Below are 16108 nucleotides of genomic sequence, written 5' to 3' on the forward strand. Positions count from 1 at the left end.
ATGAATGATGTAGTCACTCTATGACGGAGTCAGCTTCAGGGAAAAAATCTGTACTGTTTTATAAACTATGGAGATAAATACTCATGTTATTTTGAAAACACAATTCAGTGCACATTGTAATCATTTCGTTTATGGCGAGTCAAAGCTCGCCCAAAGGCATTTTTTCTCTCACTTTCATCCTTCACTGCACTTTCCGTTTGCTCCCTTTCATCCTCTGCAATGCTCCTCATTTACTTGGTTACGCCACGGGACAACGGCGACGTCGCTGCCCAAATTTCTGCCCATTGCACACAGTGCACTCTGGCCAGGGCATTTCCGAATTAATATCAACCAGGATCATGTATCAATGTCCTTCAGTTAATGTAACTCTTATTGCCTTATTTTGTTTTTGTTACTGTTGTTACAGCACCTGACTGGCAAGCGGCATAAGGCGTTGGTCACTGCCTTGAAGCTGGCTGTTATGGTAAGCTTTGTTGTCCTTCAGCCTTTGTTTTTGTCTTTTTCTGATGAAGCCAAGTCTTCTTGCCACATATTGAACAATGGGTGGAATGTTAAAGGGACCCTGAAATGATTTTGATAGGCATGTTGTAGTGCGACAGATCTGTAGAGGTGGTCTTTATGGCCATTCGAGTCAAATTTGAAAGCTCTGCATGAACACTATGAATTATAAATAATTTTTAAAAATAGCTGTTGCAGTAGCTCTTAACTGATTAGGGCGCACTGCAGGCTGGCTCTTCTGCCCACTGACATCATCAGGGTAGGGGACACAGGGTGAGGTGTGTCGCCCTAATCGGTGCTGCTACAGCGATTTTTAAAAATTAGTTCTAAATGATAAGGTCCACGCATGGCTTTCAAATTTGACTCGAATAACCACAAAAACCTCCTCTACAGATCTGTTGCACTAAAATTTGCGCATATAAATCATTTCAGAGTCCTTTTAGCTGATATATGCTTAATCACCTTCATGTAGTTTGTGTTGTTTTAGCATGTAAGTACAGTTGGTGAGGAAATAAAACATTGCCTTTTTAGGCTTTGGCAATAAACTGTTGTTGTCGGCCATAAGCCAGTTATATCTTCCAGGCACAATGTTGTTCAGCATGTTGAACACTGGGAAGATGCATGTGAAGCTATGGTTCCTTTTATGTCATGAGTTCTGTTTTGGACATAAAGACTGGTGTAATGTCTGCCTGCTGTTGTTGAGTTGGTGGTAGTTTTTGCTTCTTCGCTGCGTCATGTGGTTTGCCAATGCGCTCGGGTATTAAGACAGTGCTTGGCATGTCCGTTTTGTGCCCACGAGAATGCTTGTCCAACTCTGTGTTTGTAGCAGCTCTCTTCTAGCATTGAAAAAAAAATGGTAGGGAGGGGGGGGGGGGCAGTGCAATGCAGTGCTAAGTGCAAAATACTTCAATGAGTGCATTGCTAAGCTAAAAATACAAGAACAGCCTGTGTTACAAGGCATGCAAGCTTTTGGGAACAGTGTGGCAGTGTGCTAGCTGCAGTACCTATGCTGAAACCAGTCAAGGAGAAGCTGTTGAATGTGCTCCATCAGATCCATGTGGGTTCGTATTCGGCATGCTAAGTGTAGCCTCGATAGCAGTGCTGAGTCGTTAGGTAATGAAATGATGCAATTTGGTTGGTACTCAGTGTGTTGAAAAAATAGTCCAAGTAATACCATATTTACTTTTAAATAATGCGACAACAAATATAATGCGAGGGGGGACTTTGCGCTCATAAGAAAGGAACAAAATTATTACGATAGAACTCTGAGGGCAACCATAGTCAAGGGTGCAAAAGAAAAAAAATGGAGACTACATGCGAAAATTTGAAACACAAGTACCTGTGGGTGGTTTATTCATTGTCACTATTTAGTACCTTATCGCTGTCCACAAACACAATTGTCTTCTGTGCTGTCAATGCTGTTTGGCAGGCAGCTCTAAAGAAATGCATGCGACACAGTGGAGCGCTGCAGTGCCTCCCACGCATTGGATGTCCACTTTGTGACCATTGAGGCTGATGCGCACTTCGTGCTTCCTACCAGAGTCGGTTCCCTGCTGTTGCTTGTGATCCACTCATATCCTTTCGGACAGGATTCTTGAATGGATTGTTTATGCACATATCCAGTGCCTGCAACCGTGATGTCATGGCACCAGGCATGAGGACAAGGTTGGAATTACATTTGCCGACCGCACCCTTGACATTGTCTGTCAGATGTCCTCTGAACACGTCAAGCACAAGCATCAATGGGAGATCTGCGCCTGGTTTTTGGACCACATGACACCAAGCCAGACCAGCATCATTGCAGAATGCATCCAACCTTTTGGTTCCCCCTGATGTAAATACAGCTGGGGAAGACCTTGTTTTTCGGAATTGTTTTCCTTTGGATATGACAAACGGCGGCAGCTTGTGTCTGTCAGCTGTGCATGTGAGCATGACAGTTAATCTCTTCTCATTTCCTGTTGTGCGAACTCGCACCTCTTTGCTGCCGTGTGCTTCTACTACATAGCTTGGTGGAGAATCCAAAAAGATTAGAGTTTCGTCGGCATTTCCATACTGACCTATGAGGTAGTTTATCCTCGTTCAGTTCCGGTAAGTGTCTGTCAAATCGATGTCTTCTGGGGAAGCGAAAATTCAGCGCGCTGCATGGACTTTTGCACTGCGCAGCAAGCTTTAAAAACTTGGAGGCAAGTCAGCTTCACGTTCGAGTTCTCTTGCCTTTAGCTGAAGAAGTTCAGCATTCGCAGACAAACACTGGTCGTGACGCTTGAGCACAAATGTGGACAGCTTCACTTCCAGCCAGTGTTGATGACCTTGTGCTGGTCTATGAAAGGCCTTGCGAGTAGGTGCTGCACGGAAGATGGTGCCACGATTCTTCCGCCACCCACGAATCATCGACTCGTTCAGTCCAAGACGCCATGCCGCTGGTGGATTCCGTTGGTGAATTGCTGATTTTTTCTGACAGCAGAATTTCCTTCCTCGTGAACAGCGCAGTGTACTGCATCCTCTTCTCTATTTCAAAAGTACTACCAGGCACTGGCCGAATACAATACGAAGTGCCTCATAGGCCTAATGCATCCGGAGCCGTTGTCACTGCAAAGCCTACTGCCACTGCTGTGCTGTTGCCAGTTTGCTGCACAGTGCCACATGTTTTGCTCTTAAAAGCCCTTCGCCCTATTTTCCCCTTTCCTACTCCTTATGGTTCTTTCACTTGGTTCTTTCCTGTCTTCTCTCTCTCAGCAGCCGCGCCTGCCCATCCTTTACACTTTCATGGCTTCTCCCTGCCTCGTCCGCTCTCGTACTACGGCTCCGAGGTTGGCGAAAAGTTGCAGTCTCCTCGCAGCTTGCGAGCTTGGTGGTAGAAGCATCTTGATGAGCAGTGAAATAAAAAATCTTATATTCGTGCCTTGGTTCCAAATATGATGTGAGATGCGTTCTCAAAAATATGATTCCCAGAAAACATTCGCCTTACAATATGTAAATACGTTTTTTTATTAATTTTAATAATTTTTGTTAAGTCTGCGGATGCAGGAAGGGAATTGCCGCTCGCTTTTACTTGTTGTACTAGGTTGCCATCTTTTGTCTTGATGTTTTTTTTTAATGAAGTGACTTGTCTTTTGTCATAATTTCTTTGTTATTAAAACGCAGAAAGTAAGCAAGGCATGTTGAGAATGAAGCCAGTCTAATACCCCTGCCACACAGGCACTTTCGATCTAGGTGGAACTTAATCAGCATCAAGGTTTTATAGTGCGGTCGGAGCATCTCGTGCTACAGAGGCATTTTCAGTGCTCATTGAGAGGTTGCCTTCATGTATGTTGGGTGGAGCCAAATGTTCTGCCGACACCCGTAGCATGCTGATGTCCGGCACCACAGTGCAGCCAAGACTAGTGCATGCAATGCATCTGAGATTTTGATGTACAACCACGGCCAGTGCGTTGAGTTTCTGGCACCGCAAATCATCAAGCTGGTCCAGCCAGCACTCGATCAGGACAGAAGTTTTGCTCTCACTCCATATTTTACGTGTCTGTGAAGGTTGCGATTCATTAAATTCTTTTTCTTTGCCGACATACTTTGTCAGCTGTGCGAGAAGACTGGAGGTGGAGTGTGGTGTTGACATGATTTATAAATATGCCTTCGTGTAAGGAGGCATAGTGCCCTAAAATGTTCTGTCATGCCTTTTAATCAATTTATGCGTTAACATTGATGGTTTTATTTTATTAACTTGCTTTTCTTTCTGTAGTTATGTGGAGGCAAGAGTTTCAACGCCCGCTTTCGATTGTGCTTGGAAACCTCAATTGCGCTTGTGGAATCGGGATCGAGGCAAGCAGGATTGGGCTAGACTGCACTTGAAAGTGACTGTGTGGCAGTCTCTGATCTGCATTGAGTTCAATGAGCATAGACTCAATGAGGATTGAAAGTGCCTGTGTGACAGGGTATAATGGTACAGGTAATTGAGCTCAAGATAAATTGAGCATAGTGCAGTAAACATTGGTTGCGATGTTGCAGATTAAATATGTATATTTTATTTATAGCTGCCATATATATCGTTGACTGCTACGGACGGTATTGTCACAATAGCATGTTGGCATGCTTCTTTTTATCCTCTTTGCAGAGACTTCCTCCAAACCTGAGACCTCCTCAATTAAGGATGCTGCCTCAAAAAAACGGTATTGTCCTGTGTTGGGGAGTTCCCAAACTGACTTACCTATATTATAGGCATCGTAGACCTGTTATGTTAAATATTCTGCCATGGGATATGTCAGTACTGCTTTTTTTTTAACATTTGCACAGATTTCTTGTGAAACATTACTATGCAAAGCACTATAGCTAACCAGAGCACCTTCTCTGCTCGTTGGTGACCAGTATAGCAGCTTGGACTGTCTCCGAGCACAGTACGTGCTCCGAAAAAATTATGTACAGCCAAACTGTTTCAAATGAACACAAAAATTCATAAAATAGATTGATATAGTTTGAATTCGTAATAGAGAATTTTGTTGAAAATGCACACAAGAGAAGCGAAATTTATTCAGTGAAGGAACAGCAACTCAATCTCCCCTTACTAAAGAGTAGAAAGAGAACATTTCCGAAGTTTGGCTTGATGGTGTTTCACGTACCAAAGCGACTCAGGCTATGAGTTTTGGTGCCATTTCGAAGTCTCTTGCGGCAATTCCGGAGACCACGAAAAGCCGAGTGCCAAATGCCAGTTAGGTTGGCTTCCCTGCACAGCACTACCAGCATGTAGTGGCGGCAGGTCAAATGCTAGCTACGGTGGCCTCCACCCATTACTGGGTTGTCGCGTGAAAAACGAGGCACCAGAATGAAAGCTATCGCCGTTTTCACTACATCCGTGAAAGCTGACATGAGCACAGGATGGTAACACTGGCCACTGTCCGTGCTACCAACTAGCCTTCAAGCAAAGGCTGCTAAATTACCAATTACTGCAGTGTTTAAAATCAGTCATTTAATAGGCTGTACGAAACAAGCCAGAGGCATCAAAATTGTTTAGCTTACAATATCATCTTGTGATTAGCTTCTTGTTTAAATAACAAGAAAAGCTTTAACAACGGTCTATTTTTTGTCACGGAGAAATTCTGTTCGGCCATTTTGAATTGTTGAAGTTGTATCTGACTATAGAAGGCTACAACCGACCATGCCTCTGGATCCGGGCCACTATCAGTAGATACAAGAGTCGCAAACATGGGCTGACTGCCTGGCTACCAACTATTCACGCTGCTTATGCGGTGCTGTTGACAGGTGCAAAGGAAAGATAGTTTAATGATAACCGTGCGAACCGTGGTACAAGCACTTGATGCGCCACCCCCTGTCACTTGTGTAGTGAGGCAAATCCTGCCACCTGCCCTTCAAGCAGGCACAGCTTGACGTTGAGCAGTTGAATATATCCATTTTATGGCCAACCGCGATCAGTGTATAAAGAATTGCATGCGTTTCTTAAAAATATTTAGGAACAGTTCGATATAGTCAATAATTCGTAACGTCCATGTTCGATGTAGCAAGGTTTGACTTCATTAGACTCGTCTGTTTTGTGCAAAAAGAATACAGGAACAGGTGTGATTTATGCTGCATTTGACAACTCTTGCGACAGACATTCAGCATTGTGATAACAAAAAAGATGAAAAAAAAAAAGCCTCCCCCCCTTTACATATGCACACACATGCGCACACTCTCTCTACAGTAATATTAGGGCTATAGACTGTTTCTCCGGCATAGTTAGGGGCAAATGCTGCTTTTTTTTTTGCCTAAGATACTGTCAAAACAAAGCGGTAGCTAGTACCACTGTTTGTTATCAACTTCCAGTAAGTTTTGTTTACATTAAATAGTTAGTGCCGCCACGTTCATCTTCATCTTGAACTCATGCCAGCTTTTGCTTACCAAAGCCGCCGGTGTGGCTCAGTGGTTATGGTGCTCGGCTGCTGACCTTGAAAGACATGGGTGTGATCCTGGCCACGGCGATCGCATTTCGATGGAGGCAAAATGCTAGAGGCCCTTTACTGTGCGATGTCAGTGCACGTTAAAGCACCCCACGTGATGAACGTATCTGGTGTCCCTCATAGTCTAAGTCACTTTGCTATGTTAAACTCCATAAACCAAACCGTCATCTGCTTACCCCAGCTTTTGATAGTGTTCATCTTTAAATTATCAGAAGTGTTGCAACCTTGTATGTAAGATTTAAGGTGTAGTTTTGAGTGTGAAACAATATTCATAATAAATCATTTGATTATTATTGTGCATGTGCTATTTTCAAAAAAATTTTCCAATTATCACTGCCATCCTACGCAGATGTCTTTAGGTGCTGCCACGTGACAGTGACACATAGATTGTTAGCCTGGATAGTTTTTTTTTTTTTGTTGTTGCAAACACATTTAAGTTATGTGACAGGGGTGTAACAGCTGCTTACTACTGTATAATCTCATCTAAAGGCCGCATCCCCTGTTTTGGACTAGATACCCTATAAACTCCTGTAATGGCCGCACTTTTTTTTTAATTCAGGTGTGAGTTTTGAAGGTGCAGCCCATACACAAATAAAAAAAAATGTAAAACCATTTTTTTCTCACTTACCTAGTCAGCAACAGTGCGGCCTTTACAGGAGATTATATGGTATACAGTAATCCCTCGTTATAACGAAGTCAGTGGGACGGCGAAAAATTCGTTATGAGCGGTAATTCGATATAAGTGACCACCCGAGAAAATCTAAAGCAGTCGAGCTTTAATTGCGCCGCAACAGTGAAGAACTCAAAATACAATGCATTCAGTGAAGCAAAACATTATTCAGGTGCAAAAAAGGCAGTGAGCTTTGGCTGTTTCACTGTTTCAAGTTCTTACCGGGCGCGTGCAACCCCTGCTCTAATCTGACCAAGCATTGCACGAAGCCGCGGTCTCCGCCCATGCATTCTTTCTACCTTCGGGGAATTTTGAATCGCGAAGGCAGAGACCGCTTTCATGTATGGGGAGGGGTCACGGAGATGCCGTGGCTCGAGCCTGAGGTTGTGTTTGTTGTGCTCAAAAAACGATAGCCGTTCATTGTAGGTACGCAGTGCGATCGTGAAAACTGAACTGCATTGCAGTAGGGGCTTCGCATGATTACGCACAGTTTTTTTTTCCTGAGGAGTACAGCTGCGAAGTTTGCAATTGAGTTTTTCAGCGCACCGTTGTCGACGACGCTGTGCTAATTCTACGGTTCGAGTGCCAGCGTTCACGCAGCGTTGCGTCCGCGCCGTTGACAGATGTCTAGGAACAGAATTCAATGAATAGAATTCACGGGGAAACACCGTGGTTGCGTTGACTTGCCATGTTGACAGCCTAACTCGCTGCTGGCGCCGCTCGGCTTTTTCGTGTTTTTTCGATAAGTTATCGGTCGGTTTGCCCCGTCAAAAGTGCAACGAAGCTAGGGGTGGTGTTTTATTGCGATGCAGGCCGATCATGATGAGCGGCAAGCAAATTTCTAGACCGGCTTCCCCAAAGTCGCCTTCCCAATTTGTTAACATAGCTCCTTGCGTCAAACACGGCAAAGGGCGTGCGACCAGTCAGCAACCCGACGACACCGTTGTTCACGCTTGCTAGTGCGACCAGCGGGTCGCTTTCTCGTTTGAAGTGATAACTCTCGGGAATGACGTTGTTTGCGCGCTTTCGAGAGTTTCGTCTGCTTTGGTCGTGAAACGGTTAGGTTTAGCGACGACTACGTCAGCCAGGGAGCAGCTCAGTTCGCTGCCGAAGCTCATCTTGCTCGCGGCTTGCAAGTGTGAATGGGCTCATAATCGGGGGTACACTTCTTTTGTGCTTTTTGGCATGTTTCAGCGCCAGAAATGTTCTTCAGAGCTGTACAATTTTGCTCACCGAGCACACCCCTTGGAATGCTACGGCGCAAGTCTGCCCGCGGTTTTTTCGCCACTTTTCAGAATCCAAGAGACCGCGGTTTTCTGGCATCGCAAAGTGTCACGAAAATTTTATTTTCATTTGGATTCTATCATGGGGGACACCAGCGATGCAACTGCGACCGATTCGGGCGCTCTTCCGTTCGCATCCGCTGTAAACAGCTAGGGGCACTCGGCACTCGCTTGGTACCTGTTACTAGGCAGGTCATCGGTCATAGGTTTGGTACTTTTGTGGCCTGTTCTGTGCCTGCCTGAGAGTAACTCGTCAGCGGTATTAATTTGTCACTGCATGCGTAAAAGGGTCGCCGCCACGGTGGCAATGCCTCCGCTCGCCACTTCGCTCTAAGCGGCTCAAGCTCTTCATGCACTTCGAGTAGTGCGTCTTAAAATGCATGCGTTTGGGTCGGGACCGGAAGAAATTTCGAATAAAGCGATATTTTGAGTAAAGCAATTTCGTTATAACGAGGGATTACTGTAATTAAAAAATAAGTTTTTTTTTTTAATTTGTATATGGACTGCACCTTTCAAAATTCACACCCGAATTTTAAAAAGTAGTGCAGCCCTTACACGAGTTTATAGGGTAGCTGGGAACAGTGAAGAATGGAACAATAGCACTAGCCACATCGCTGATGACATGTTGGGCTGCAGTAGCCCGCACTCACTTGAGTTGTCCAAATGAATGACAGGCACATTGAACAGTGGACGCTGTCACTTTGCCAGGTCCCATTGTTATCCTTGCTGCCAACATGGAAATCTTTGCTGAGAGATTATGGTGCAGAGTCTTCCATGTCAATGTCAGTGCAAGTTACTTACCTATATAAGTTCCAAAGTTGAAAATTTGCTTTTGCTGCTCAAGCCATTTAACTTGGGATAGTTTCTTTCTATGTTGGTTGTTTTTGCAGAGAACAGTGTATTCTTTGTTTGTATATAGGTATATATTTTTTGTCTGCAGGTAGACTGGATTCTGGTTTGGGTTAGGCAGCGTTGCATATGGCAGCTAAGAAGTGACATTCTTTATTGTAAGCATGTGTTGCGTATGCTTTTGAGCTGGCAGTAAGTCTCTGTGAGAGATAGTTCGTTTTTCTGCCAATCCAGTGTAATACAAGCACTTGTATACATTTGAAGTGCTTTTTATTACATTCACATTTTCATGGGGGGCTGTGCTTGCTTGGGTTACATTTTATGTTATTTCGTTAAAAGGGCAAAGATAGAATACTGCCCAGGACCACTAATCAGCTGATGCCCGACTTGATTAAGTAATATGTTGACAGTCTCGGGAACACTTGCTCAATGCTTCAAACACATTGCTGCCATGCGTCACGAGTTTCACGGGCCTTGAGTGGACCCAGCGTTTGACTTCTCTAGCATTGCCCACAGAATTGCGCAATCAGTTTGTGTGAGCCTCCTTACACAAAACTGCATGCTTAGGGCCAAGGCAGTGCACTGCTATCCAAAGGTGTGCTAAGCTGCTTTCTTCATCTTCGCGCTAATTTTGTGTGGTGCCTACTGTGCTCTCCGATAAGCCCCAGTAGGAGAGCACATTCATTGCTGTCTGTGGCAATGGGCATACATGTTTTCAGCAATGCAGTGCATAACATTAACTATGTGATGCCCTGTTCATTTGCATCCAAGGCTTCCATGAAGACCAAATCTTCTACGTTTAAAGAAGCTGCATCTCACTGTGATGTCACAAGTGAAGATGTGTGCAGGTTTGAATTCGTGTTGCCTTTCATAGCTTTGTTGGCACGAAGTCTTTGTGCAATTTGTGCAGCTATGCATAGTGTTTGGCCCCTGTACTTTGTAGGACAGCTTTTTGCTGTCTTGCATATAGTTTTAAAGCCAAACACAAAATGCCCCTCTTTCATGCAAGAAATGTGGCTGTACTGTTGGCTGCATCTTGCCATGTATACAGTACCTAGTCCTTCAATGCTTTTATGGTCATGAAACTTTTCCGTAACACTATGGGAGAGCTTTGTATGTTGCCCACGCCTTCCACGACGCAGCGCCAAGAGTCCTATGGGGGCAACGACGCGAGCAAGCGAGCGTCTGTATGGCCGCGAGACTGCGGGTGGAATGGGACGCCGGCGTTGCGGCAGCAGCTATTTTCTCTTCTAATTTTGCCTTCATTCGCAAACAAGTACAGTGCACGTGACGCGCAAGTCTGCGATGCCGAATACTTTCTGCGTCGCGGGTTACCGCTCTTGCTGTGGAGGTACGCAGGAAAAGGCCTCGCTGTTCTGTCTGCCGAGCAGCATAAAATATGGAAGTGGGCTTTCCTGACAGGAAAGCAGTGGATTTAACTTCGAATCCTAGCATGTCCATGTCTGCGAGAGGCATTTGGCCCCATGGATTTAATTCGGCCTGACGAGTTGGTGGTCAATGGAGAATCAGTGTCGCTGCAACGCGAGAAGCTGAAACTCGGGCCCGGCGCCGTCCCATGAATATTCAGAGGCCTACCAGTGTACTTGAGCAAGAATCTGTGACGATGTCACATTTTAGACAGCTGTACTGCTCAATGTGCTTATGGCTTTTAGTGCGAAAGCATTACTTCACAGGGTCAAACCCAACCAAGAGCATTACATCCCTGACTTTGAGGGTACAGAAATAAAATAAGTATTGCCGCAACTGGGTTTCGAAACTACGGCGGCGCGAACAAATCAGCTTTGGTGGCCACTGCACGAGAGCACTATGCTATGGCCGCAGCCGATTACTCCTTGTCCTAAACTGCAACACACTGTAGCACTGCGCATTGCACATCATCGTCTTCATAAACTTTTTCCACCTGCATAACGAACAGTTCAGTTCAGCTTAACCTGAGTCTAATATCATCGCCAGACATGCCGACGACCCAGTAAAACAAAACTATAATCCAAGCAGGCTAAACTCATGCTTTTGCACGTCTACTCGATTTAAGTATGTTAAGCCCCGACCACTTTTTATTTTGTACATGTTGCTCCGTGCCTCCTATCATTGCTCATTTTTTGTTTATTGCGTGGCCACTCACAGCTTGTCTCTTAATTATTTTGGTAGCGCAAAGCCAGCACATGAGCAGTGAACAAAAAATTTCAGAATTTTTTTGCACTCGCCAGCGCCTCCGTCGTCACATCGTGACAAAGTGTAAATAAATGGCTTATTTAGAAAGACTGTTCAGCAGATGGCTTTGCCACCTCTGAAAGTGTCGGCAAAAAAAAAAACATTTCAGATAGCACCATCAAACTGCTGTTGCTTTCGTATGCAATCGCTTCTGTAGAGCGCACTCCAGCTCTTAGAATGCCGCCATAACATATTTTTTTTTTTCAGCATTAGTGAGATTGCAGTATTTCTCGCAAGGTAAGTGCCAGCCGTAAGCAGTCCTATGCACTTTGATAAAAGCAAGGACTTGGCTGAGACACAGACCTGTGTACTTATGTTACTGATCACTATGCTAGATCTTCCAGTGACATTGCAGGCAAGTTGCTGTGAAAATGAATGCGCAGGCTGGACCCATGTACAGAAATCGCTGCTTTATAAAAAGCAGCGAGAGAAAGTAAACGCTTTAATGGCTGGTCAAAAAACAGCCGCTATCAGTAGAGATTTACTAGCAGCTGCCGCCGATCGCACAGTTTTTAGTGTCTCGATGTTGCAGCCAAGCTTTCAGGTGATAACCAGTAAAATAGCATTCATGCTAATCCTTAATACTGTGGGGTTGGTTACAAACCCGTGCCAAAGTGTTAATTGAGTGGCACTTCGCCCACATGTCGCGGGTTCGGGCCAGAGCAAGCTGAGGGCATAGCCAGCGTTCGCGCCTGCCTGCACTCTCAGTACAACCCATAGCCCAGCCGCAGCACCCGAAAGCGGGCCCATGGAGCCGCGCGTGCAAAGCAAAGACTACATACGCATGTGACGGCACAGCTAAGGGCGATAGCATGCTGGACGGCCAACCAATGGGTTAGATCACGAGGGAGGATGGGGAATGCGCGGAGCACATCTTGACGACACAGGTCGTCACCGGCAATGGCCGGCTATGACGGAGAACCAGCCAAATCAGGCCCTCCCAAATCCAAAGCGCATAAGCGCCCCACAGGCGGGCGACAGAACTCCGAAGGCTCGGGCCTGGACTCAAGCGTACATACTAGGTGCGCAAGGTTACACCACCCGCGCTCTTGGTCCCCCGGCAAAGGCCGGGGCACCCGGGAGGTGAAATCTGCGCACCTTTCTGCTGCCCAAGTCGATGGCGATCTCCCCGTTCATTTCCCGCTCTGGCCTCTCGCCGAAACAACGCCCCCCAGCTGTCACTGGGAGTGACCCAAGGGGGCGCGAGGTCGAAGCGGGAAGAACGGAAGGGAGGGTGATTTACAGCGGTTCTTCAACAGAGCTTCCCTTGGAAAGGAGGACAACCATCGCGGCTGCCTGCATTCTGCTCGCGGACACCCCGTGGGGGGGTCTCTCTAACGAGCAAAACGGCAGCAGCGAGCGCGCACTCCAATCGCTCAAGAAGCCCAATCCCCAGAAAGCAATCCCCAGAATGTGAGCCTGTTGGTCGGAAAACAGCCGCTGCGAACAGGGATCGTGCAGACATTTGTGCCCCCTCTCCGACAGCTGCATCACTAGCGGCATGTGTTGTTTCTATATGAAACACTGGCCAGAGTTTCGTGACCAGAGAAAAAAGCATTGAAGGACTATGACAGTATTGAAGTTAAAAACTTTTCATGAAACGTGGTAGTTTGATTTAGTTCTGCATTCTTTTGTCACACTTACGCTTTCTCTTTGTTGTAAATAATGACCACTAGTATGTATATGGTTCTGCAGTGCAAGAATTTCTGTGCTAGAACCCTGGATATGGCTTGTTTAACTATGGCTGGTGGCCACATCCTGTATGGAGAGTCTTGCACACAGGGTTTTCCTTTGAAACCCAGCAAAACTATACATCTCTCAATGTATTCTTCAGAGTTCTTGGCCAGAAAGATAGTTGAGAGCTTACTAGTTGGGTCATTGTGGGTAATGCATGGCAAAGGCTGCCATGCATTGTGATTGTTACATTTTGCCCAGTTTTGTGCAGAAGTGCTTCTTTCTCCTACTCCTGCCGTTGATGCGGCTGTCTCACGGAGATGGCCGCTGTACTGGCTCTTGCACCTGTAGACCTGTCTGGGCTATATACGGAGCACAGAAAGCATGCTGAAATACTGCTTTCGCATGCTGACTCCTGTTGCTCATAGCTTGTGATCTACTGCTTGACTGAGAAAGTAAAAGCGCAATGCCACCTGGCTCACAGATGGCAAACCACTGTCCAGCCCTACCACGAAACCAGCTCCGGAGCCGAAGCCTGGCGTTGCTGTCCAGGTAAATAACAATGCTGCTGCAAACCTTGGCTCTTTGATTCTGAGGTTAGTAGCGTCCTGTGAGAGATGTAGCAATTCATCGGAATTGCTCTTCCCCTCTTTTGCAGGAGCTTGTTGCAGATTGTATGCTGCAACTAGCTGTTCAGTCAGTAGACAGCAACGACAGCCATTAGACATGTGGTCTTTCTTTTTGAGTGCTGTCCACAGACACATCAACAATATGACATCAATATATAGCAACAGTACAGTTGTACACACACTGCCAGTTCGCTGTTAAATAGAATTTTTGAAATGCTGTTGCAAGTAACAAGAAAATGGTGGTCTTCTCTCTTGATGAAAGGTACTATTTTAAAAGAATGACCATTAGAAAAGAACTCAAGTTTCTAATGTTGGAGAACATTCCTTCTGTTTCAAACCCATGGTCAAAGGTTTTTTTTTTTTTAATTATTTTTTGAGTCCTTTAAACTTCTCATGACAGTGTGAGAGACTAGTAGCTAGCTGGCACTACTGCATGGATGTTTGCTTGGTGTGTGAAGGATGTGATCGCCAGCACGAACAGTGGGGCAAATTTAAGCAGTACATGCTTATTTGTTGGTGTCTATGCCACTTGCCTTGTTCCTTTGTTATCATCCTTGCATCTTTAAGAATGCATCAATCAGTCTATGGCAGCTATGTCTTCATTCATTGTATAACTTAGCTGGCGTCTTATGGATAAAAAAAAACGCTCCGTAGGCATGTCTTGCCAGAGCATCCACAGTGACATGCTTGGAAGCGTTGGAAACTGCTAGAAGGTTGGTTTCCCACTGCACTGTGGTGTTCAATGATGTGCGCCACTTGCATACTGCACACCTTCTGAGACTTAGGTTGATCAGATATGAAGTTTGCTGGCCATCTGTGGTCTGCTTGGTCATGTCTATGAAACAGGGTTGTGTGGCTCAAGCAGATGTCGTGTTGTCTTTCACTGCATCTTACATTACCCATCAGGCACACCTTGTGCCTTGTAGGATAGCAGCATTGTTTAAAAAATTCATTGATTCAACTCTGTATCAAAAACTTGTCACTTCAAACTTCGCACTTGTGTCACCCTAGGGCATAAGCAGGATTCTGCTGTGAAACTGGCAAACTCTATGCTATACCTGTATTTTCTGCACGAGTTGGAAGGGCCCTACTGATAGTTTTTGCATATTGCAGACACCGCGTGCATTGTTTAGAGCACTGGCTCAGACACTGAAGTATTTCAGCTCTCATGTTATGACGAACTCAGATTTTAGCCAGGATTGTTTGGGCTGTGTAGTGTTAGCTGGTGCATTTGCTGCTGGGGATATCAGGTGGGGATCCCTGGCACGTATGCTATACCGTGTTTACTAAGGCTGGGATACATGACTACCCAGATGTTTAGGGTCTCCGCGGAGAACACTCGGACTGAAAGAATGGACTAGGCGACAGGTGTACCCACACAGACGCACATTTAATACACACTACGTGACACAAACACTAGCACACACAACTAACAAAAATATTACAAAAAACGGACTATAAATACACACGACCCGGGAACACTGCTGCCAGTGTCTACTACTAGCGTTCTACTGTTAGTGGTCGGCGTTCATGCTCACGGTTGGTTCGGTGCGGCATCAGCGTTGCATGGGTCCAGTAGCCGGCGTCGAGACGGCTTTCGATGTGCTTAGGCTGACGTCGCTGCCGCCGTCGTTGGTTGCGTCGTACAAGCTCCCGGACCAAGCGCCCGTGGAGGTGATGCCGGTGATGGCGTTGGGGGCACCACCCGGATGGGTGGCAACAGCACTGGAGGCACCCCTGACCGTGGCAGGTGGTAGCGTCCTCTGTTGACTCTCCGGAACGGGCTCAGGAACGGCAGGAAGTCCATGATGCGAAGCCGTAGAACGCGAGCTCATCGGAGCAGTAGCCGGCGTCGCTCTCTTCCAGCCGAAGCGTCCCTGACCTGCCGGAGCCTCCGCTTCCCTGTTCTCCCCCCCCCCCACCGTGCCTCGCTCTCCCTCGCGCATGTATAGCCTTGACGTTAGTCCACGTAATCCTTGTCATCGTCCTCTTCTCCTTCTCTTCTCCACCAATAATCTCTTCCCACCTCACCGAATACTTCTTCATCTATCTTCTTTATTCCTCAGTTAGTCCACGTCGTCCTTATCGCCATCCTCGTCGTCTTCTTCAAACATCTTTCGTTCATGCTTTTATTTTAGACTCCCTATTATACGTGACACCAGAACAGTCACGGCCAGCGGTAGGGAGAAGTTTCGGCATGTATAAAAAATTTTGTGTTGCTACAGCCTAAAGTAGTGCTGTGAAGATATGTCCTTTTGAGAACTTATGAAGGTCTGCGTCTGTTGCACTTTGAGCAGATAGCGACAGACGGAAGCACTGATTGATGTG

General features: G+C 46.0%; 1 protein-coding gene across 2 annotated transcripts in view; it reads left to right on the plus strand.

Annotated features, from left to right (window-relative positions):
* Window positions 1-16108, plus strand: part of LOC144136718 (uncharacterized) — a 29791-nt gene that overhangs the window by 5899 nt on the left and 7784 nt on the right. For both annotated transcript variants that reach the window (XM_077669277.1, XM_077669276.1), the window contains exons 4-6: window positions 407-463; window positions 4607-4661; window positions 13636-13703. In XM_077669277.1, the coding sequence (XP_077525403.1) occupies window positions 407-463; window positions 4607-4661; window positions 13636-13703 (180 nt within the window). The remainder of the gene's footprint in view (window positions 1-406; window positions 464-4606; window positions 4662-13635; window positions 13704-16108) is intronic.

The sequence above is a fragment of the Amblyomma americanum genome, chromosome 6, assembly GCF_052857255.1.
Source record: "Amblyomma americanum isolate KBUSLIRL-KWMA chromosome 6, ASM5285725v1, whole genome shotgun sequence".
NCBI lineage: Eukaryota > Metazoa > Arthropoda > Arachnida > Ixodida > Ixodidae > Amblyomma > Amblyomma americanum.